The sequence below is a fragment of the Sylvia atricapilla genome, chromosome 2 (assembly GCF_009819655.1).
Source record: "Sylvia atricapilla isolate bSylAtr1 chromosome 2, bSylAtr1.pri, whole genome shotgun sequence".
NCBI lineage: Eukaryota > Metazoa > Chordata > Aves > Passeriformes > Sylviidae > Sylvia > Sylvia atricapilla.
Genome location: NC_089141.1, coordinates 109,005,245 through 109,030,657, shown reverse-complemented (window position 1 = coordinate 109,030,657; position 25,413 = coordinate 109,005,245). Strand labels below are relative to the sequence as shown.

The following is a 25,413-nucleotide window of genomic DNA, read 5'->3' as shown; positions in this document are numbered from 1 at the left end:
CTCTTACATATACCAAGTATAAATTCATTATATAAGTATTACATTTTTCTTTTGTTGCTGTGGATTGCCATTACAATGCTTTTGGTTCCTCCCACATTCACAATTATGAGAGGAATACTGATGGCCAATCCCCAAATATAAACCCTCCTTCATCAGTTCAATAATGGAACAAAGCATGGCCTTTCCCTGAGCTGCATTCCTGTGCATCCCACTCCCTCCAACTGCTGCCAGCAGAAGGGTGCAATGTTTATGCCTGTGCATGAGGGTGTATCTACATTTAAAGGTTGTCCTTGAGTTTGTACTCCTTTCCTGGTCTTTGCACACACAACCAGCACAGATACCAAGAAATGCCTGTTCTGGCAGCACGTTTGATGATTTGGAGATCTGTTACCTGCTGTTTCAGAATGTAAAAGTTGCCTGGGGGACACTACAAAGTGGCAGCACTGGGAAATCCTTAAGATGAAAAATGAAATATTGAGTTTTCTGCACAAGCCTGAATGCATTTCACAGCACAGGCATGATTTGTTCCTTTGAAGAAGGAACATGGGGCTTGATGATGCCAACAGGGCAAACATTTGTGTCCCACTGAACTGCAGCTAATGGGAGTCCAATGCTTTTCTGAGGACAAACATGAGTCTTGTAGGTCATATGGTGATGGTGGAATAAAGAATAGAGTGCAGTTCTCCAATATATATTATGGGGACTGAACTAGAGAGGTTGGTTAAACTCCATGGAGTAGTGGATCTCCATCTCTTCAAAATTGCATCCTGAGATTACAAGGAAGGGATTGATTTATTTCACCTGTATATATATATATATATATATATATATATGCACATATTTAGTTCAACTTAGTCAGCAAAATATCTATGGTTGTTTACAGTGAGAAAAACTGCTATTGATGTCAATCTGAATTGGGCCTGTACTGCAAGTAATTTGGAATGGAAACTCTACATTTGCTTCTGGAAGAGCCTAAATTTAGTTTTCAGGCCAATACTTCTAAGTGAGATAAGCCTCTTTTGAAGGGAACTCAGATCAGAACCTGAGAGCAGAATACCTTAAATCTTCTGGAAATATTATCTTATATCTGGGGTCATCTCAGATGTCTAGTGGTCTTTGAAAACTGAGCTCTGAGCTCCTGTTCTTTCTGCTTTTATTTGTTTCTTCAAAATGTCTGGTTTTATGGGCGGGATTAAGTCGCCGCGTTTGAGAGATGCTAAAGATTTATGAACAGCTATGAAAATGTTATGGGCCATAATGTTCTTGAGTTGGGGGGAGGCTACATTAGATGTTTCTACTCTTGTGCTTGTGCTCATGTGCAAGTTCATTCAGAAGGCCACAAATGAGAGCGTCAGTTTATAAGTCACCAGGCTGTGCAACCAATTAATTGCTGATTAACTTCCACTGACTGCCAAACAGAGTCTGGAAACTGGAGATAAAAAAAAATTGAAAGACACTTTTGCTGATTTTCCAGTACTAAGAATATATGCTGTGGTAGCAAACTGCTGAGCATTACATCTCAAAAATACCACTGTATGAGGAATTATTGATGAGTATGCTTAGCACTCAACAACAAAAAAAACCCCACAGTTATTGTCACCTGCAGATGACACAAAGATATGAAGCCTAAGTGGTGCCAGTAAAAACACCCTAAAGCACGATTTTCAGTGAGGGCCATGAGTAGGATATCCACTGTCTCCTGGAGGATTTCATCCAGAAGCTACTTTGTCTTGCTTGTGGGAGGCTCTTAGTCAAAGTAACTAGAGTATTTAAATCGCTTTCTTGACAGTGGAAAAAGACAAACAACACAGCAGTACAGTGACCACAGGGCCAATAGCCTTCATTTTAAAGGAAGGAAATTTGAAATGTTGCTGTGTGTAGTCTCTGTGTTTAAGGTGAGTGCTGTGCCAGAGCAGCAGTCTCAGTCTGTGGTTACAGCCAGGTGAAGGTGCTAATGAGCTTTGCCACCGCCCACCCTGGGTGACCTCAGTGGCATCTGCGTGGAAACAGAGAGCTGGGACACATTTGGTCAGGGAGAGAAGCACAAGGTTGACTCAAGAGGCAAAACAATGTAAACTTTGAATATGAAGGGAAAAAAGTGCAGCAAAACTCGCATCTTAAGAATTTCGGTCCTAAGTTGTTTGTTTATCCCACCAGTCAAACCTGGCTGTGCAGCAAAGCAAGCCAAAGAAAGTCTCCTTTATTGTTTCCCTGATGCTTACTCATCTAAAAGCCATTCCCCTTTTAGATTATTCTATTTTTAAGGCACAATTCCCATCTGTTCTTTGATCTTGTACCACATAAGACATTTAGCTAATAACATCATCCATCAAATACCAACTTTCCTTTAGAGTTCAAACACAATTGACACAGAGCCCTGTCCATCTGCTGGCCAGTGCCTCTGAACAGATCCAGCTTGTGAATGGCCAGCTATGTTGCTTGTTTTTTAATTAACCAGCTTAGGTCTGTGCTTCCCATAATCCTGCAGGATGACTAGAGGGCACTCCACAGGGAAGTGAAACACCCTCCTGTGTGGAGAAGAGGGTTTGGTGCATCCAGAGCTCTGATGTGCTTTTTATAAGTGAGGTTTTCCAGTGGAACCTGCCTTCAACCTCTCAGGGCATTTTTCTCCTTTTTTTCTTTTCTTTTCTTTTTATTTTTTTTTATACACCCATAATATTTTATAAAATATTTTAAGGATATCTTCTTTCAAACTTGACATTCTTCAGAGAAGGGTTTGTAAAGTAGAAAGACGGTGTTTTTTTCTCTGAGCAAATTTCTGAGTTTATTTAGCAGAAACTTCAGAATTTCAGGGCAGGTTGCCTGAAGCAGGGGAATTGCAGATTTGCAGACAAGTATTTATACAGAAAATGCTTGCCTGCTTACCCAACTGGAGAGCCAGAGAATGTCAGATGATTTAGTTGACCAATTGTAGTGAAGCAGCACGGCTTGAATTAAGGATATCTGAGATCAATCACAGCTTAAAAAAGCCTAAGAAAAACTGGTCAGAAAAAAAAGAGGGATTAATGAGTAATCCAGGGAGCAGGTAGTTTTTCTATGGATATTTTCCAACTGCAAAGAGTTATCAAATTCTTTAGATCATTACTGTCAGACTCTTCACTTAGCTCTATTACCTTTCTTCTCAGTGGTTTGCTTTATGTTGCACATGGTGCATTTGTTTAGGAAGGAATTTGGTTCAGGATTTATATTCCACTGGCTTACACATGCCACAGCGTCCTTATCTCCAGATCTGAAACAATAACAGCAATTAAAAAAGCGCCTACATTTCCTCCTATTTCCTGGCTTGCCAATAATGAGAAATCCCTGCAGAGGGGAGCTTGGCTGGTGGTGTTTTGTGATTTCTCAGATAACAAGAGCTTCACATTTCTATGGAATTCCCATTTGCCAGAGAGCTGCTGCTGCCCTGATTGATATATGACTGCAATGACACTCTTCCATCTGACATTCCCCCTCTCTCCTCTCTCTCCCTCTCTCTCTTAAACAACAGCCCTAACTTTTGTGTGTTGCAAATATAAAAGGCAAGCCATGTGATGGAGAGACAGAAGAACAAAAGCATTTGGAAGCAACAGGACCTCTTTTAGCTCTCCGAAGAGTTCGAGGGAAGGAAGGAGGGGTGCATTTTCCAAAGGTAAGCACGCAAATGAGAGATTCCTACAGATTTTGAGTATTACATGGGCTTAAACTGAGTGCTTCATCTCTTTATTTGACAAAGACATTATGTCCTTGTACCGTTTTTAAAATTAAACTGTGTTTAAATGGAATCAACAGAGCTCTACTCCCTGTGTCTCCTTAGCCTTGTGTCCTTATCTCCTGTCTGAATGTTGCCCGCATGCAGTCAAATAGGTAGCTCAGGGTGCTCCTGAGCAACTTGGTTTAAGCACCCATTCCTGTGAGCTTGCTGAGCTCCAGTCTGCAGCTCTGTGCTGGTCATAGCTGTTTGGTTTTGGAGTGAATGGACGTGCTGGACTCTGCCCTGAATTCAGAGAGAGCGCGCTGGTATCGCCAGCACCCTCTTTGTCCCACTACAATAGGGCTCTATGGACACGGCCGAGCCTGCTAACTTTAAAGTCGGGCTGTTTACTTTTATCACTACTCACGCCTGCTGTTCTCTTGCCAGTCATCTGCTGGAGCGCTCAGAATAATTTCAAACAACAGGCAATATTTATTTCTAGCTTCGCGTCTCACGCTTCGCGGGAGCGCTCGCAATTCGCACGTTATTATTTATCCAAACTTCCGCGAGGCTTTCCAATGGACCGGACAGCGCTGGTTGTGGATTAGGACAGATTTAACACACACTCTTTAATTGGCTGGGAGCTGTGAGGAAAGCCCTTTGCGGTGGTGCCCGGGGTATATCTGCTCGGTGCCCGGAGCTGACACCGGAGGATGCTGCGCGACCCCAGACCGCCCGCTGAAGGAGAGAGGGAGGCTCTGCTCCGTTCCCGGCAGATCATTTCCCTGTGTGTCAGCGCCAGAGGCACCAGCACGACTGTTCTCTGTTTCTCTGGGACGAAGGAAGGATTTCGCTGCTGTGAGCCCGGTGACCAAGTGTCAGTGTAGTGTAACTGCGAGGCTCGGACACTGCCCCGGGGGAACGCGGCTGAGCCAGAGAGCCCCGGAGCCCTGCGGGGATTCAGGTGAGTGAATTCATCCTGTAAAAGTTCAAGTGAAAGGGTCCAGCAGCAAAGAACAGAGTGAGGAAGGAGACCAATGTAAGGACTGGTTAGCTACTGCTGCAGTGTCACACGCTGTGTGTGCTGGGGAGCGATTTTCTTGTGACAAATCTGGATTTGCAAGACGTGTGTGTGTGTGTGTGTGTGATTGAAATTTCTCTCATACCCTCCCCATAACACACCTTATTTGTGTCTGTCTAGGAGAGGTGGCATGGCAAGTAACTCCTTAGCGTTCCTGCAGCTCTTTAGAGATGAAAAATGTATTTCCTATATGCTACATGTTACTCACAGTTCCTAAAGCTTTATAACTGTGGCTGAGAGGAAGGAACTCCGCCTTTTGAAAAAGGACTGGCAAAAGGTTTTTCAAAACCAGTAATAGGACAAACCCACTTGGAGACAAATGATTATTTAAAACCAACAGTGGGGACAATCTCACTTGAAATCAATACTTTATTGCAAAGTTATTTTCTAATAGAAGCAACCCAGCTTTCTGGTGTGGTAATAAGTGTGGCTGTAATAGTCACTGTGCTGTTATTTGTCCCTCCTCAAAAAATATAAGAATATCTACATTTTAGGACCTGTACCTATTATTATTTTCCTCTTCCTTTTGAATTCCTAATAATGCTCACTTTTGCTCTTGCTGTGGGACCTTACTCATATTTGTGAGTAGTTATACATATGAATAATTTCCTGGACCTTAATAGAACTATTTGATGAGTAATTACTTATCAGCTTGAATCAGGGATTCCCAGTGTGACTTATACATACACTGATATGATCTCACTGCTAATGAAACCTTATTGTGTATTATAAAACAATGCTTTAAGACTTTTGAGTTAAAAAAAAATGTGGAAGGAATAGGCATTTCAAGCTTACAAAGTAAAATGCAATTTGATTTAGGGACAGGGTATGATTAGGGGCTGCTGATGATTAGTTACAGGCTCATTTCTCTAGCTGGAGGTGTCCCATGTAGGTTTCCAGGGTTTGTGCAGTGCCTGGTTTGTATCAGATTGATGTGTGCTGATGACTGGCCTTTGCAGAGCAGGATATTTGTTATGGACATCCTTGGGTACAGTTTGCAGCAGCAGTACCCCAGGTAGCTCCTTAGGCATGGCTGATTTCCACAAAAGCCACCTGCCCCACTGGAACCATCCCTCTCGCACCACTGAGGCTTGTGGTAGCATCTGCATATTCTTGCCTTCTTGCCTGCAGTCTGTCTTGCCCAGGTGGGAGGGAAAGAAGCCACCTTCCTGGGAGCTCACACTGATGCCTGCTGTGGCTCATTTGACAGGGAGTCCTCCCGTGGTTGGCTTCATTCCCTATTTCTCCTCGGGCTGACTTTGTTCCCTTCCTGGCTTGTCTGCTCTCAGATCCACTAGGAAGTGCTCAAAGTTGTCCTTGGAATCTGGAGAGAATTGACTATCTATGGCAAAACTTGCATGAAACCACTGAGACATTAAAGTTTGCAACTTGTCTGGTGGATTATTTGTTTAACTGAAAGAAAACAAAATCCTCTCTTTCCCCCTCCCCACCTCCCAGTCACTATTGCAATTACAATTTTAAATATTTGATAGTTGTATCGTAAGTATTGCAAATTACTCTGTCTCATACTCCTTCTGGGTGTGAGGAGAGACTTTTCTCTCTGAGTTTTAGAAAGGTTTTGTTACATGAGACTGTAGCCCCCTGTTATTTGAGCAATCCACCTCTGGAAGCGGCCACATCAAAGAAAGACACAAAGACCCTGTGGCAGCAGCTACGGGGTAACTTGCTGGGGCAAAGGATTTGTCCCTAACACCATCCACTCTCAGAGTCCTGAGGGTTTATAACCCTTCCAAAAACTCTCCAGAAATGAAGCCCCTGTGACTGTAACCCCCCCCATACACAACAGGTCCTTTCGCAGAGCCCAGCTAAACTTTTGCCCTCTGTGATATCTTATTCCCCTGGATCATTGTCGGTTGTGTAAACACGTGTTTCTTTTCATCAGTGTTAAGTGTTCTGCCTCTCAGCTCCTCTGCCCTTCTCCATGTCCTGGTATCTCGGGATGGGGTGAACAGCCATGTGCAGATCACCTTTTCTTCTGCTGCCTGACTTCACACTTGACAGTCCTTTCGCTGAAACTCAAGTCAGTGGCAGGAGAAAGGTTTAGTTGGGTCAGGTTAGCTCAGGTGTCTGAGCCAAGAGCACCCCATTTTAACCACCCCACTTCTGTGCATGCATATGAAGAGATATTGCAGTCTCTGCTGCCTGTGATCAGCTGTTATTTCCTTTTTATATGTGTCAGTGTGGAACATATTAAAATTTCTCAGTAGTGGTATGTTAGGAATCCCTCTGATGCCCCACCTCTAACTTAGCAGAACAATAAAAGCAAGGTTGTAATAAGCCTTTGAGCAGCTGGTCGTCTATATATTCCTCCTTTTCTCACATAATCTAATTCAAACTATTATGTGGGTAGCAGTGGCCCTACCACTTCCAGACACCATCAGTCCTTGTCCTGTTTGCTGGAATTTCATTGTGTGACATGGAGCTCCTTTCTACTAGAGGCGAGTGTAGCCTCTCTTCTGGCGTGAGAGAAGGGGGCTGCTGGTGCCATGGAGACACTGGTCCCAGGAATTCCTCCTCCTCCTTGCTATTTTTCAGCTTCTCTTTGTTATTTTTCTCGTTGCATCAATCATTTTTACGGCTCATGCTTGTCACATTTTCGTGCTTGTTATTACTGAGCTGCAGACTGTGTCGGGCCGAGGCAGCACAGGTTATGTTGCCCTTTAAGACATGTGGGTTGAGGATCTGAGTTAATGCCTCAGCTCTGGTTTGGCAAAGGTTAAGCATACCATGGCAGTGACAATCACATTGCTGTCATAGCAGCACGGCTCAAAGGGAGTGGGACCTAGGGCAGCGCTGCTCCCCTTGTTAGAAGACATAGAATTGTTACCATGAGCCAAATATTTAGGTTCCCTAATTATCAGAGGATGAGGTATATGGATGGTGGTCTGTGTGTAAAAGAGGAAAGAATTTTGCCCCTGGGGTCAGAAGAGAGGGAACATCCCCTTCAATCATGTGCTGTCTCCAGCATGCATAATACTCTCTGCTGGTCCCAGTGGCAGGGATGTGTTTGCTTAGTGTTAAAGAATAAAAAGACCCATTCCTACTCCTGCATCTATTGATAACTACAGGCCTTCGAGTTTGCTGGAAAATATGCAAAAGACGGAGAACAAAAACTGCCCACCTGCTTGTAACACACTTCCACAGGTAGAGGACACATGCCTGAATGCCCTAGACCTCTCAGCAACTTGTAATTTGGCCAAGAGTAATTTTGCCTCATGTTGGGTCATAAGACTGAAGTAGAGGTAATTACTGAAGCAAATCCTATAGCTAATGCTTGGCTGGGAACACTTGCACTGTAGCCAGCAGCCACCCTTGCTGGTTTGCCTCCTGAGAGGGATGGGCAGCCCTAGACTGCTCAGCTCTGCACCTGGTGCTTCACCAAGGAGTAATCCCATCCAGAACCCTCTGGATGGATGACCAAGTGGAAAATTGTATTCCTCTGTTGTCTGGGACTCGAGACCATGACTACTCTGATATTCAGCGAGACACAAGAATAAAGAAGGAATCCAAGGCTGGCATCACCTCACCATTAAAAGGCTCTACTCCCTCATTAGAGAGATATCCCATGCATGCCCCTAATCAATCTATTTAAAGCCTCCTGGAAGCAGGAAAAGGAAAGAATAAAAATACAAGCACTCTTTTGTCCCCCAGCAGTTATTCTTTGTGAGTGTATTAAAACCCTTTTCTCCATGCTGGCCTGTGCCTGTCTGCTGGCTGGGCGCCAGCCCGCAGTACCCACTGGAGTTTGTTATTTCAACCACCCAGCAGGAAGGCACCTCCTGCTCCCCCTCTCCTACTACCTGAAGAGCTGGAAATATTCTTGGGAACTTCAAAAGCAGAGGGAAGTTCAGGCAGCTCAAGTGCCATTCAGCTGGATTTGTTCCACCTCATGCACGAGGTCCCCACAGCAAGAACACTTTTGGGGCCTTAAATGAGCCCCAGGAATCAGTCCCAGGTATACTCATCCCACGTGTGCTGAGGCTCCCGGGGTGCTTCCTTTATGTTTGCTGCAATTGCCATGTTGCTTCTTATGCTTCACATGCCACAGTCTTTCTTTTTTTTTTCTTTTTCCGTCTGCTTTCAGTCACAGGTATGCATCTCCTGAAATATTAAAAGACTTAAGGAAGTCTCACAGTAAAAAATGGTTTCCAGGAGTTTCTCTCAGCACAACCTTAGTAGGACTAGAAGAGGGACTTCTCTACCATGGACAGTCAGATGAAGAGGCTTAAATTTCCTTCTTTTGAGCCTGTTTTCTTTCTTACTGCCTTTTTCCTTCCCCTCTCCTCTTGCTCACCAGCTGCTGCCAGGTCTGTCCAGGAGTGTTTGCTGTTCGTGTACCCTCTGTGCAGGCATTACCCTGCTGTGTAATGGGTGGGTGGAGCTCCTGGACCATGGATGAAGACTTTCCCCTTGGCACGGAAGGGGACAAGCTCCAGCACAGCTGGATGTCAGTCAAGGAAATCCTCTTAAGCACAACAAGACCTTAGGGGAACATTCACTTATTTAGACCTGTAAGGGTCTCACTCAAAATATTTGGCTTGGTATTTGCCTTGCCTCAGGATGGAAAGAAACCTGTTGAAAAGTCGTGTGGAGGCATTTCTCAGACAACTGAGGTTGCCTGTGTTCACCTGCTGCTGCCCAGCTGCCACGTGGCCACTCAGTGGCTCTGTCAGGTGTTTTGACAGGCAGCTGCAGAGTGAAGTGAGGATTTTTGATAGCATCCACAGGAGGCCAGCTCCTTCACTGCTGGCACATAAATGGCCACAGTAAAATAGCTAGATAAGAAGATGATTGCATTTATTTACAGAGCTAAAAGATACGCTGGAAGTGACAAAGACTCTGAGGTGGTTCTACAGAAGGCAGAATCAGACATAGCCCCTCATCTGGAGTTGCCTCTCCCTCTCCATGAACTGTTCTCTGGCATAGCTCAGGTTGTCATGGCTGCAGTTTGGTGCCACAGCTCCCAGTGCTTCCCAAGCTGTTCCCAGGCATGATGTAGATGGCTGCATGGGCTGGAAGCCACCTGAGTGCTGTGGGTGCTGAAGGATCTTCAGGAACAGACTGTGCTGCCTTTGTCATGGCAGTGGAGGATCTAACCCTGCAGAACAAGCCCTTGGGGAGCCTCACTGAGTCATTTACCCATCACAGTTTTTCCCACTCCAATCCGGATCTTGGCAAGGGAAGCCCCCAAATCCTTATCTTCCTGGAAAATCAAAACTTTTCTAAATTCGATAAAGTTCTTGAGAAATTAACTTTCAGCTCATGAAGAACTTTGTGGCTTTTTCCTTGTCAGAACAACAACAGTGAATTGACACACAGGCACGTACATGGTAAGTGACACTTTTTTAGGTCTGGAGTTTGGAGAAACGGAGTATTCTTGCAACTCTTCTGTTTACATAACAAATTCAGATTGAGGGAACCACATGGTAGGATCCAAGTAATTGTGTTTATTAAATACGCACAACATGCAAGGCCAGGCTTAAGTTATATACACACACCGCTGCCTCAATGGGATTTTGGCAGCCTCCAAAACACAAAAAGCATCGAGTGACTTAAATGGTGCCCTCATCTTCAAGCAGGAGTCTCAAACATAGAAAATGCTCAGCAAATGAAGGCCAAGCTGAACATATTTGCATGCCTAATATGGGGGGACTCAGGGAAGAACTAACTAGAAGTACACTAGAAGAGCTTTTCCACTGCTCCCTTCCACCTCCCAGGCTAAAAGTTGTGCAGATCCAATAGACCTTTGGAGAATTGCTCAGCTCTTTATTTTTTCCAAGATACATAGCAAAAAGGGAATTTCTGTTTACGTTCTCACAAAGTGACTGGCTAAATAATTCCAGATGATGGAATGTTCTTCTGTCCTTAAAGCAAAACAAGACCTCAGCCTTCACCACTCTCTAAATGATATTAAATCTATGATAAGAAATCTTTTTTATTCAGAAAGCAGTTAATAAGAACGTGGAGTTGGAAAAATAATCCTAACTTTGTGCCTATATCCATGTGCAATACAGTCTTAGACTGTATATTAATATGGGTTTTTTGGGACGTCTTCTGTTTTTTCCTGAAGTTTTTAGGTTAACAGCTGTAGCAGTTTTAAGTAATGGCTGTGACAAGCTTTAGTATGTTATGTCTCTATGAAATCCTGAAAAATAGTTAAATGGAAAGGAAACTAAGCCATTGATAACAAAATGTACTTCTCATATCTCAGTAAATTCTGGAAAAAAAAGGTGACTTTCATCTGCTTTAGGCCATATATTTTTGTAGAAATTTTCAGCCTGAGGATATGAAGTCACATTTGCATCTTTTTCTTTAGAAGATGCTGTAATGAGGGAGGGTTTAGTCTTCCTTTTTGTTATCTTGGCAGATGAACTATCTACCATATTTTTTGCATTAAAAGAAAGTGAAGAAATAACAGCTGAAATAGAAGAAAAACATTTCTCTGTGAAATTGTTGATTTTAGTAAAAAAGTGTATTTTCCAAATGAAACAAAATGTCATTGTAATGATGATTTATGACCACAATTGTACTTGCTTCTGTTTTTTGGATAGAAGTATAGATTGGAAACTACTTATGCCAATCCTGATAGCATGTGCTATCTAGGATTTTAGAATTTCAGACAGCATTTCAAAAGGAATGTGATTTTTAACTTAAAAAAAATTGCAATAAAAATTTAAATTAAATGCTTTTTCACAATATCAGCTGGAGATGGAAAATATCATGCCAAAATACCTCATCATGGTGATTATCTAAGTGAAAATATTTTGATTTTTTTTTACAAGATAAAAAAATCTACACCCTGATTTCCATGCGTTTAAATGTCTTTCTAAGACTTTACCATCCATATATGTTATATATAGAATATGTGCTTGAAAAATGTATATGTATGCTTCCCAGAGGGATATCAGGAGATACACCTACATGTTTTACCAATACCTATATAAACAACTGTAACCACTTATTTCACAAGAGATGGATCATAGTTACAATGGTTTTCTCTCTTTTTTTCCTTATAATTATGTGATACTTTTTTACTTCTTTTCAAGTATTGTAACCAAAACCTGCTACATTTCTTTGTTAGTGAAGTATCTGGGCAATTTTAAAAGGTTGTGGAAGTGTTAATACGTTTTATACTGTGCTTACCCTGAAGAAGGTACAGCCATGTTCCTTTTCTCACACTTTTCCCTGTGTCTTTCTCAGAGTGTTTTCATGAGGCAGACTCTGTGTCATCCAATTATTTCCTGAAGAAAACTAGGGAGATAAGCCTTTGAAAACTGAGCCAGGACTTCAGATTTCTCTCACTGTATTAAATCATACTGATCAAAACCATGGAAAGATATAGAAGTACAGAATTAATAGTGGGACGGAGAGAATGGGAAATGGGGATCCCTGGGTGTAATATCACATGAAATGAGACAGTCTAATATCAAGTAAATTTATTTGGACGGAGAGGGAATTACTGGGTGTGTAATAATGATTAACTATGTTGGAGGGAGACCTTGCCAAGCAGCATGTTTTGGTCAGCCTCTTTATAAAAAAAAGAATAGGAATGTAGGTAAAAGGTTAAACACGGAGAAAAAAATAGTGCATCCCTCCTCCTGTTAGCTAATCCTTGGGCATCATCTTCATGAACTAGAGTTGCACAGTTCAGGGAGGGAATCTGTCCCAAACTCCCATGACTGAGAGATTTCTCTCCTATGCTGCTGAAATGTTTGGAGAGATATTTATTGACATGAATGAGGCTGTGCATAAATGTGTCTGAGTTCCTAAGTGTTTAGTGTTGTTTGTTTAAGTTCTTTATACTGCAAAGATATAGTATGTTTTTAATGTCCCATTTGCTGGGGAAAAGATACCAGGTCATATGTCAGACTCTGGGAAAAAAAAGATATTGTCATTTAAATCCACAGTCACATAATTTTTCCTTTCCTACTTAAGCACATGGATAATAGCCTGAAACAACAACAGCACAAATGTCTAATACACAGAGCATCTTTGTCTCTCTAGCACACAGAGCATCCCTAATAACATTTCTTCCCAGCATGAGACTTTGTCACATCAGCTCCATCCCAACTTGGATGAACTCTGGAAGTGTTTGTCACTGCTAGACACTCCTCTCACAGAAGTGCTGGAGGAGGCTGTAAAGCAATATACAAATCATCGAGCACTCTGGTGGGGAGGCTGTTTGGGAGATGAATATCAGCCGGTTTAGAGGACTGCCAGCAAACCAGAAAACAGTTTTGAAAGAGGCTTGCATAAGGCAAATAAAGGCACACACCAGCTTTTAAAATACTCAAGAGGCTCTGCTGGAGCAGTTCTTTGTGAGTAGGGAACTGTTTTATCTTAAGTTTTTTCAGAAAGTCTTTGCACTTTTAACTGTACTGATGAGTCTCTTTCCACAATCCTTCATCGGGCTGTGTTTAGATGGATAATTCACAGCTCTTTCAAGTTATATCTGTTTGTAGTAAAAGTGAAATTAATGTCCCAGTTGGGACTAACGGCTTTGTGAGAAGGATCAAGGGACTGTGAAGAAGCAGCTGATGGAGATATTCTCCTCCCCCCGGTGGCATAAAGCTCTGGGCAGCATTTCAGGGGCTGTCCTGTGCCTGTTTCCTGGGGAATCTCCTGATGTCCAACATGAACCAGAAATCCAGATGCCTGGGTAGATAGCCCTACGTCTCCACCTGAGCGTATTTCTTTCCAGTCGATAACTGGGATAGTACTTGGATATTATGGAATAATAAATGTATTTTTCAGGTGCTGCTCTCTAGCTGAGAAGAGACTGAGGCCGAGCAAGTGCTGCCTGACAAGTAAGCAAGGAAACCTGTCTGTGTGTGTGAAAGGGGGTTCGGTGCTCCGAGGGCAGGACAGTTCAGCCAGAGGCCTGGGAAGTTCCTCACGCAATGCGGGTCGGGGCTCAGCAACTTGCTGGGAGAGCGCTTTGCTCATGCCTTGTCTCGGACCTGCAGCATCCATGCTGGAAGTGTCCCTTGTCCCTGCAGTGTCCCTTGTCCCAGGTCAGGCAGCCTCTGGAGCCACAGCTCAAGCTGCCCGCAGCCTTCCCGTGCGCTGCCCAGGCCGCACATCCCCACCCGGAATGCAGAAGGGGGCCGAGCTTTGCCCCTCTTTGACACTTCGAGTGGATACAGAGTCTTCTTGGTTTGCAGAAACTTCTGATGAATCGCTAGTTTTGAGGGGAACACGATAGGGTCGTCCCCAAGTGGAAAAGAATGGCATTGCATGCACCAGTTTGATGTTAAAGGTCCAGAGGTTCTCCCTCGAAATGATAGAACAATGCTAAAAGTAACAAGGCCTTGACATGTCCCTCCTTGAGACCATATTCCTCACCTACTGTGCGAATTTTGCTCACTCTGAGCAGGTATTTTGCCTAGCAAAGGTCCTGAGTGGCTTAATATTATTTATGTCTATTTTCTCCAGAGGTCTTTTTGCTCAGGATTGTGAATTATGTTGTTTTTATTGCCCCTGTGCAGGAGATTCTTTGATGGATTAAAATCTCATCAGATTCCAACCCGAGAAGAAGAATGACGGCTCAGACGCTTAAACCAGACTTTTCACCGTCCTGGAAAGGAACTGGCTTCCAGAATTTGGAGGGTTTTTGATGCTCTACCACCCTCTGCTGTTACCAGCGAGAAGTTCCTCGACAATGGGAAATCATGTACTCGCGGCTTCGATTTCCATGCTCTCGCTGCTGGTGATGATGGGAGACACGGACAGTAAATCGGACGGCTCCTTCCTGATCGACTCCGACCCCAGCCGCTGTATGAGGCACCACTACGTGGACTCCATCAGCCACCCTCTGTACAAGTGCAGCTCCAAGGTAAGGCCACCCCTCACCTCCTCACTGCTGCCAGGGAAGAGTTGCTGAAACGAGCCATTCTGCGGGATTTTCCCTGCGTTAATTCCTGTCTACCAGAATCTAGCAGCAGAGACATGATGCAGATGTGAAGACATCTCTCATGTGTACATAAGAACTGGGGCTGGGGATAAAGGCTCTTGGCTTGCTTTTCACCTTTCCAAAAGGAGAAATTCACTGTGATGGTAAAGTTCACATGCAGTAAAATATAAGATTTAAAGGAGTACATTTGGAATCTCAGTTGATGGTCCCAAGGAGATGGGCTAGTATGAGAGTTTAGATCACCCTGACCATCCCATCCTTCAAGTGAGTGCTTAATCTGGAGCAAGTTTATAGCTACTACAGGTGAAGTACTGAGATAAAGAACCAAACAGTAAAATGGTAATTAAAAAAGGTTGTGAGGAACATTGCTTATTTTTTCCCTGCCCACCCCCTTTTCAAAGCCTTTGTTTTCATGAAGAATGACACTTGGATGGTAACTGTAGGGCTTAAGAGCAGACAGAAATACAAGATGAGCTTTCATTTGGGATTTCAAGTCTGAAAAGTTTTGTGTCAAAATGGTTTAGCAGCCTGTACATGTAGCCTACAGCCATTTATTTCATTGTGTGGAGAAAAAGAATTGGGAGAAACAATGGGAAAATCCTTGCTGGTCCCTTTTGTCTTGTTCTAATTTGTTCTGTCTGAGTTAACACAGTCTGTACATTCAGATGACTGGGCCATTCCTCTGTCCCATGGGAAGGGGCCTTGCCCCAGGCACTGACATCCCAGGATTAAAGAAAGGGAACGACTGCCAGCTCCAGTGCTTTTGCCAGCCGTGTGTTGGGTAAGAGAGGGATGGCAGGCAGTGTGTGACAGGGTGTATCACAGGAGGGGTGCCTGCCTGGTGGCAAGCCCCAGCAGCAGGGATCTTGGGAGAATTTACAAGGAGAGGGGGCTCAGAGTTGAGAGGGATGCAGTGCTGGCTGCAGACACCCTCAGATGCCTTCGTGTGCAGAAGGAGCTCCTTGCTTCCCATAATCAGTGCAGGGATGAGGGAACACCACAGGGAGCTGCAGATTATAAAAAACAAAACAAAGCATAGAGAGAAGTGTCCACAGAACATAAGATCTGCTGGGTGCTCTGAGCCCCTGGCCAAGGCTCTGCAGCCAGGCTCATCCTGTGCCTGCTCAGCAGAGAGGGGCTGACAGGCTCAAAACTGGGCACAAGGAGCCTGCTCTGCTCTGGGCTGCCTTACACCGTTCTCTCAGCAGTGCTGTCTGCCTGGTTTTGCATAACCATGCCTGATTCACAGCAGTGGGAGCCCAGAGACTTTTGCCCTACTTCTTCTGAATCCAAACAGTAAAATAATGCATTACTTGAGATTCAGGAAAGGTCCTTTGATTTGCTTTTAGGCTAGACTAGAACTCCCTACCAGCTGGGAGACGTGTGTCATTAACACAGAGAACTGCAGAGGTGCATCTCTTTGTGCAATATTGATTTTATTGCAGTTGACTTCAGCAAGAGACAAAAGTGACAAAGTGTAAATGTGTGGGTGGTGTGGGTGGTTTTCATTTACAGGTATCTGTGTGCCACCACCCCTCCCCTCCCTGCACTTCTCTGATCACCTGTTAGACCTAAGAACAAGGAAGGAAGGAAGGAAGGAAGGAAGGAAGGAAGGAAGGAAGGATGGAAAAGAAACCATTTACAATTCTTTTTTTTTTTTGCATCCCCAATGAGAGAGAAAAGCAGAAAACCAATAAACCAATCAAGCCTTTAGGAGTGGAGCTAATGGAAGTGAGAACACAGAATGCATTGTAATGAAAACCATACAGTTTCAAAACTAATCTTTGAGGAAAAAAGGTTGTTGACATAAACATTCACAATTGTGGCTGCCAAAGTCAGTGATTCTTTTCAAATCAAGCCGTTAATATTTGAAAATATTATCATGTATTTTGGCTTCCCAAATTCCTCAACAGTTTCAAGAACACTTCTATAACAATACTGTGAATTCACAGAATCACCGAATCACAAAATCACTGGGTTGGAAGAGACCTTCAAGATCATCGAGTCCAACCCAGCCCTAACACCTCAATAAACCATGGCCCCGAGTGCCACATCCAGTCTTATTTTAAACACATCCAGGGATGATGACTCCACCACCTCCCCAGGCAGACTATTCCAGTATTTAATCACTCATTTCGTGAAAAATTTCTTCCTAATATCTAACCTATATTTTCCTTGACACAGCTTAAGACTTAATTGTATGGACTTTATTATGAAGTGGAAAATGAAAACAGGTTTCATACAAAGTGAAATAATTTCCTAAGAGAAAACTCTCTAAGTTCAAGGTCCTTTTTTTGTTGTTCGAGGGGTTTTTTTGTTGTTTGTTTTTTGTTTGGTTGTTGGTTTGGTATTGGATGTTTTTGTTTGTTTGGGGTTTTGTTTGTTTTTGTGTTTTTAGTTTTTGTTGTTGTTGTTTGTTTTTGTTTTAATGTCTTGGGTATCTGAATCATTCTGGTAGACATACAGCTTCTGTTCTGCATGTAGTACCATATAAACACAGAGGACTATTAGACATGTTAATTAAAACTAGATGCAATGTCTATTTATACATATATATTGTGATCAAATGTAACCAAGACAAAAAAAAAAAAAAAAAGGAAAAGAGAGAGAGAGAGAAAAGTTCTGTGGGAGTAGCTGTGGGAATTGTGGTACCTCTTGTTTCCACCAAGTTTCCATTGTGGAAGCTTGGACTTACAGTGCCAAGCAGAGACTTTGCCCTTTTTTGGGTGATAGACTGGTTTCACTGAGATATCATTTCTCACTCCATGTGTTTTCCCTTTTGGTGCAGTGTAGAGTTGCAGAAGTCAAAAGTGGCTTCAGAAATTGCAAGGCATATTATGTTTGCTGTCTGTCCTGGTTGAAAAAGGGTTATGTCCACTGTGGTCCTCTGTGGAGGCTGCCAATTGTACCCACATGGGAAGTAGTTTTGTTAAACATCCAGCCAATATAATTTAATCATTAAAATCCCTGGTTATGGCCTCAGGCAGGCGATGAAAACAGTTTCCCAAATCTTTTGGAAACAAAGTCTATTATAGTAACAAAACATACAAAAGAGACACAAAAGAGGGATGGAAGAAAGCCATTTGTTCCAGAAAAGCAGTGTTTTCCTTTGTCTGCAAGGAAATGTTTGTGTCAACTCATGAGGTATTACATTTCCTGACTGTACTGGATTTACCCTGACCTCTGTCATGGAGACCCACTGGTCTCCATCAATGTGCTGGGTTCCCTCACTGCTCCCAGAGCCTCCTAAATTCCAGTTTTGGCTGTCACAAGTGCTTTGTCCAGATGTGCCAGAAGTGTGCTACCACTGACAGCCTCACACTAAAGAATCCACCCCAGGGAGACACTGAGCAGATGAAGAAAGATTTAGCAGATGTTTGAAGACATTTACTCCTGAGGTAGCTCAGGAGATTTTCAGTAATGCCTGCTTGCAGCCAGGCCAAGGGAACTGTGTGAAAAATCTGTTCTCAAGCATCTCAGCCCATCTGCTTTTGGGCTTCAGCTTGTTGCTGAAGGTGCAGAAAAGAGGACTACAAACACCATTAGTAACAAACCAGTTCACAGCTTCTGGATTTCCAGAACACAGCTCAAATGATCAGAGTCAAATATTGCCTCAGATTCAAGTTGCTCTCTTTTGTACCTATGAGACCATTGACTTTAAATAATAATGATAATGATCATGATAATGATAATGATATTCTTCCCTAGCTGCTCATAGACACACGTGGTTCCCTCCTTGTAGGACACTGTGCTCCTGGACAAGGTGACAAGCACGAACTCACATGTGCAGGGGCTAAGGGGAGCCAAGAGGTGTCAGGTTATAAAATACCCACATGTTTTTACTATATATACACACCTACTGTATCATTGTGCTGTGCCATCGTAGCATTACTAATTCTTTAGGTGATAATCTCTATTGCACTGCAGTACATGAAGCAATAAGCAGCCGGTGCAATTGATTAAAAGGCAAAGCAGAGATTTCAAAGCACATGCTATTTCCAGCTCATTTGCACACCTGCCAAAATCCACTGGTGCTGTTCTGGATTTATGAAGAGGAAGGTAAATTCTGGGTAGGATTTTAAGTAGCCCAGAAGGTTAGAGAGCTATGAAAATGGAAAATTGATTTTTTTTTTTAGCCTGAAAGTTCAACTTGATAACCTGGGGTTAGTGCCATTGGTAAGAGTTTACACTGTCATCCAAAAACAAGGCATAAAACCAACACCGTGTGATTCTACATTTTAAAAATACTGACCTTAATCTTATGAAAAAATAAGTAGCCAGAAAAATTGCAGGTTAAAATTGGAGCCTCCACAGATTAAAGCAAGTTTCTAAAGACAAGGCTTAGAAATTATAAAATGTAAATTGTAAATAATAAATTTTAAATTATAAATCGTGAATTATAAATTATAACTACAATAGCACAATGACTAAATATTGTCTGGCTTTGCATTAGGATGCCAGCTATTTATGAGAAATAAATTGAGACAGAGGTATAGGCACATCAGATAATTCTACCCTATAATTACCCTGGACAACTCTTTTCAACTCCAGCCAATTTTTTGAGGGAATGTTTTATTTTTATTGGCATTTCTGAAAGTACCTGCAGATACAGGTATCATAAAAATTCTTCGGGTACCAGAAAGTGACTGATTTTTCCAGCTCCAGAAGCATCAACCATAAGAAGTCAGTCCCACCATACAGCAGTGTAGGCTTTCACATTTGGGCTGAAATCATAGAAATGATTGCTTGGAAGGGACTGTAGGGATACTCTGAACCTCCCAAAAAGCAGTTTCTGGCTGTTGTACATCCCCCTGCTCCACTCCTGAGGAGACTTCAACTTTGCTGTCTTTGGAGCCTTCAAACAGTTGTCAGGCTCTGTTGGATTGCTCTTCACCCCCATAATTTATTCATGATCTCCAAGGTCTGTTCCAATCTGGTTAATTCTGTGATTCAGCCAAACATTTAGGGACAGCCTGTGACAGAGGGTGCCCAGTTTGGTATAAACTGGTCAAAACAGGGGACCTAACAAGAGCTGTCAAGATTCTGGGAAGGAGATTACTGGGTTAAATGTCCCAATCTGCTCCTTTCCTTTGCAATACAGGCAGGATTAGATACCTGCATATCTGGTATCTAATTAGATACCTCCACTAGCTGAGTACCTGGGAAATGAGGTTTGTTTACAAAGGAGGAAAAAAGGGGATCTTTATCTGTGAGTAATGGGGTGACAGCACCCCAGTGATTGTCTCTTTTATGCTCTCCATACACTAAAGACTCCGCTGTTAAGGAGCTTGATGCAGCTGATAGATGTGACTCAACAACACACTGAAATTTCCCTCCCACAGTATTAGTACAAGCAGCTGAAGTTAATTTATGTATGAATATACGGTACCTCAGGAAGGAGACCATAAATTTATGCTACAAATCTTAAAGGATGACAGATTTGTCAGAAAGCAACAAAAGCCTATCTCTAACTAAGAAGCAAGTTGGTACCAAGCACAGATCAGCTCATGAAGACATCTTCTTTGTGACCTGTGTTGACTGGAAGTGTATTTAATGTACTAATACATTGATACATTTTCAAGCAAAACATTTAGCATGCAGTTACTCTTGGAAGAGTAATTTTTAAGCAGTTTACAATGGATGATCAGAACATTTCCCATGGACACAGACAGTGCTAGCATTTCCTACTTGATTTCAAGAATATTCTCTCTCTTTTATCTCATCTTTCCTTACAACTCTGACTAAAGAGAAAATTAAACATTTGCTATACCTGGTTGCATAACTTAAAGATTTGCAGCCAGTTGAGCTTGTGTAATGAAAGAAGCCCACAAAGGTTTAACACTGTAAAATCTTCGTAGTCACATTTATAGTTATTCATTCAGATTTTCTGGAAAAAAACCTCCATGAGCTCTGTGTAGCATAGTTAAAATGTAATGTTCTCCCTTGGTTAAAGGAAAGACTTACAACAGTTTTACTGCCTACTTTAGATGATATAATAAGCTGATATTGAAGTTTATGTTGGTTAAGCAAAATTAGCTGACACGGACTTAATATTTCCGTCCCCATGAAAGTATAGGAGTGTGTTCAGACTTGTACATTTCCCATTATCAAGGTGGTAACAGCTGTTCCTAACACATCATTTGCTGAGCTTTAGAGGGTCCTTTCCAAGATTTATGTAGTGCTTAATGCTGTATCTCCTCTGTTCGAGGGGTTGTTGGGGAGTAGGTGATTGCTCATGGACTTTCTTTCCTTAGTGCCTCCTGTTGTGCAAGTAACCTTGTTCTGGTCACAGCTTACATTTGAGCTCAGAAGAAGAAACCTGGAGGCACACTGTTTTTTGAAAATCTCACTAGGGAATCCTCATGTTTGGCAACCAGTTCAACTTCTTTTACATTTTCACTGTATTATGCCATGCAGCACATTTTATATAGATACAACTGATGGAATTATATATAGATACACATATAATTACAAATACATGTTCAGTGTGATTCTTTGTCAAAGGAGTAAGCTAGAAACATACTTCTTTAAAGGAATAAACAGAGCATCTTCTTTATATTTCTACTTTATCTATTCAAATAGATAAACGTGAGATGTTCGGCTGATCACTGGTGAGTATACCCAAACCACTGGTAAATACCCAACCAAGGAATCAGCCTGGCTGATGATTTGCGGGCTTGACTGCCATGGATCTGTGTCACTGTAGAACACGAAAGAAAGATGAAAGACTCCAAATATTTCAGAAGGCAAAGAGCATAGAAGAAAGGCTTTTATTGTCTAATTCTTACTACCTTTTATTAGGTGTTCCAATACAGACTTAACATGATTGGTGAATAGGAACAACACTTTTCTAATCCTATTGGTTAAACTAGAGAAACAGCAAAACATCACCTGGAGAAAGATTGTTTTGAGAAAGGAGAGTTGTTTGCCAAGATTGTTTTGAGAAGAAACTTTCTTGAGAAATTTTTCCTTGGGAAAAAGTTAGCAGCTGCTAGCAGGCTAAAATCTCTCAGACCCAGAAATATCAGGCTCACACACTGGTAAATACCCAACCAAAGAATCAGCCTGGCTGATGATTTAAGGGTTTGACTGCCATGGATCTGGACTCAGCAAGCTGCCGGTGCAGTCACAGTGTCTGGAAAGCAGGGCTGGCTGTGATCATTTGGAGCCCTAAGGTCAGTCCAGGTCCTGCAGTCCTTGTTGGTGTCAGTGCCAGGGATTTTGGGGGGAGCCTTGCTTTTCCTCCTGCCCACATCATCTCCTCCTCTCTCAGACACAGCTCAGGGGGAAAGCACAGCGTGGGGCTGGGATGCAGCAACGAAAACCCCAGTGTAGTTGTTTGAAAATAAAACGAGTGAGAGGCCCCAAGTCAGAAATACAATTTAACGAGAAGAAAAGGAAAAAAAAGGTGAAATAAAATAAATGCAATAATACAAAAAGACCAGTGACAGAGTCAGAATACAACCTGATCAGGGTGATGGAAGCAGTCCAGGTGAGGTGGTCCTCCTGAAGCAGTGATCCTGTAGAAAGGTCTGGTAGCTCTGCTCCTCTGGGAATCCAATGAGTGAGGGCTGCCTGTACTGTCCCAAATCCCACCTTATATCCAGGTGAGAATGCTTGGCTCCTCCCCGTGGGCGGAGCATCTCACAATGGGATGATGAGTCATGCAGTGGGTCCTTGATGGCCCATTAAAGAGAGATAACTCCTGGAGGGAGTTATCTATGAGTCATGGCAAGGCATTGATGGGCCATTGACAGAAGGCACCCCAGAGGGAGGGGGCCTGGGAAGAGCACTGCTCCACCAATTGGATTCATCAGTTCATGAAGATGGTGATAGAATACATCCTGTACTACAACCCAGGACACCCAGCCAGGCTGGAGGGAGGCTGCCTAGTGCTGGGGACACGTTTCCTAACCGCTGTGCTTCCCTTGGCAGATGGTGCTGCTGGCTCGCTGCGAGGGCCGCTGCAGCCAGACGTCGCGCTCGGAGCCGATGGTTTCCTTCAGCGCCGTGCTGAAGCAGCCCTTCCGCTCCACCTGCCACTGCTGCCGCCCTCAGACCTCCAAGCTGAAGGCCATGAGGCTGCGGTGCTCGGGGGGCATGCGCCTCACGGCCACCTACCGCTACATCCTCTCCTGCCACTGCGAGGAGTGCAACTCCTAGGGACCCAGAGCGGCTGCTGCTGCTGCTGCTGTGGGGGAAAGGCTCCCGAGAAACAACCCCAGGTCAGGCTCCCAGCACAGGATTGCAGCGAGGACAGGACTCTCACCAGGCTGGAATGGATCTGAGAGCAGAAGTACAAACTGTCCTGGGTTGCTGGACGGTGCTGGTGTCACACTGTGGACCATGACAAAGGCGAGAGCGTGAGGACTTGTTTTTGAGACGCCTTTCTCTTTTTCTGAAAGGATATTTTTAAGAGTTTCTTCTTTTTCAGACTCAGCTCTGACTACAGAGAGGTGCTTTTACTTTAGGCCATGGGCAGCAGGGGAACAGAGAAGAAGGTCAGCCAGATGACAGCACCACAGTCTGGAAACTGACATTTGGACAGAGGATGGGCATCAGTTCTCACAGACAACCTCTTAACCTACCAATTTATTCTCAGTTTTCTAGTTATACTGGCCTTCAAAGCAAACTGTGCCGTTGGCAGGGGTCATCTGTTACTGACCTAGTGGCCAAATGCTGGATAACTTTAACTGTGGTTTAAATTACAAATAAACCATTGAAAAGTGAACTGGATATGAAATGCCATGCTTGGAATACCCAGCCTAGCTGAAAAAATTATTTGCACCATGTGTCATCAGAGTTCAGTGGCTGAGCAGCTCTTGGGAAGGGAAAGGTCATGAGACTCACTATTCCCTTCTAAAAGCCCAGAAATGTGACACATCACATTTGCTGAAAAAGCCATTATTCATAAGATAAAAACTAATCAAATATTAAAATAACACATACTAAATTAAGTAATTTCTTAATTTGAGTAGACCTGTTGATGTACAGAGCCACCAAAATGACGACTAAATCTAGGACTTATTTTCATCTATAATTCTTAGGCCATTGAGCAAATACCATTTTGCCTTTTAAAGACAGGCAATCCCTAAATCCTCAATCTCAAAACAACAGGGGATCCAAAGTTTGGGAATGATATTTGGTATTTGCTGAGAAAATCTGCCCCTCCTCTATTAATATGAGGTTTTAGGAAGGTTCAGTCACAGTCTATTGTGACTTCAAGGGAGTAAAATAAGTGTTCTTATCTCATATTAGAAATTCTTAAGTTCTTTAATGGCAGCATATGCAGTCAGCCAGCAGCAGCATGTTGTGCTGTCCACGGAAACCTGGCTGAGCCTTCGTTTTGGTAGAAGTCATGAGAGTGTTGAGAGCATCTTTGCAAGGACTCATGGTCAGTAGCAGCTGTGAGCACAGTGCCACAGTTACTGTCTGGGATAGACTGGACTGGCTGCCATGCACAGCAATGTCTGGCAGGGTCCCATGGTAAGGAGGGAAATCCTTTCCAAGAACAGAGTTCAGCTCATCTGCTCAGCTCCACCCAGTCTATTTGCAGCAGATGCCATGCACAGCAGCTTGAGGATCCACACTGCTGTGTGTGTCAGGAAATCCCTGAGCTCTGACAGGGAGCTCAGTACCTGGAGTTACTGTGGCTGCTTAGGCAAAGCCTAGTTCCTCTGCCTCTGCCACACACAGTGAATGTGTGTGGGGTGTGAATGCAGAGGTGACAGACACTGGTCTTACAAACCAGACCCTGGAGTAGGGTGGCAATCAGCAGTGCAAAGACGTGGGGGACAGGTATGACCACAGACACCATTCAGAGATGTTTGTGAAATGTGAGAAGAACTCTGTCTTCTTCAGGTGTCTAGGAGGTGGTCAGTTTTCAAAGACACAGAGCTGTAGGCAAACTAAAGGGTGAGTCCAACCCCCAGAAGCTGAGGGGCTCAGATTGAAATGTCAGAACTGGGAGTGATGAGCCCCAGTGAGCTCATTAGACACCATGTGTTGTCCCAGGACTGTCACTCATTCCTTTCACATCTGATGCGTGGTCTGAACATCAAAGGGCCAGTCCAGGGAGCATGAGCTGGGCATTATCACCAGACTACTTTATATGAAAGATCATATGTGCATCCCTTTTCCACTCTCTTTCAACCTCCAGCATCTAAAGATCTCATTATCCAAAAGAGCACCACCCCCTACTGTTAATTATATATAGCGAATTCCAGTCCTTATTCAAAACGTCAGCAATACCTTTGATAGCCCAATAACTACGCTGCAAAATATGCATGACCTCTGAGAGCGGGTACAGACACTGCTGCACAGCAGCAGCACTATGCAGCTATCTGAGGAGTGGGAATGTTTGAGGGATAATTGCTAAATCCAGCATCACCTCCCCCCAGGCCGTGCTGCCACTGGTCTCCCTTGCCAGTGCAGGAGAGTGGGGTGGGCTGTGACACGAAATCTGGGTGCTGCAAGTGGCTGAAAGGGTGGGATGGGACCTGGCAGAACAGCACTGATCGTGGTGCTCAGGTCAGAAGAGACAGCGGGGTTCAGCAGAGACCACGCCTGAGCCAATTCAACAAAAAGGAGAATATCTACAATGAGAGGAGAGCTTGGTTGGTATTTATACACACATCCACCTCACTAACACAGACCCAGAACTGCAACTGCTCAAATCAGCCTCACAAAAGAAATTTGTGCTTCAAC

The 25,413-nt window shown here is 43.4% G+C and overlaps 1 protein-coding gene across 1 annotated transcript; it reads left to right on the top strand.

Annotated features, from left to right (window-relative positions):
- The first annotated feature begins 13,558 nt into the window (after nucleotides 1–13,558).
- NDP (norrin cystine knot growth factor NDP) lies at nucleotides 13,559–22,880 on the top strand. The gene is made up of 3 exons (XM_066340093.1): nucleotides 13,559–13,600; nucleotides 14,282–14,628; nucleotides 22,642–22,880. Exons 2-3 carry the CDS (start codon nucleotides 14,410–14,412, stop codon nucleotides 22,867–22,869), a joined length of 447 nt encoding a protein of 148 aa, XP_066196190.1. The 5' UTR covers nucleotides 13,559–13,600; nucleotides 14,282–14,409; the 3' UTR covers nucleotides 22,870–22,880.
- The last annotated feature ends 2,533 nt before the right edge of the window (nucleotides 22,881–25,413 follow it).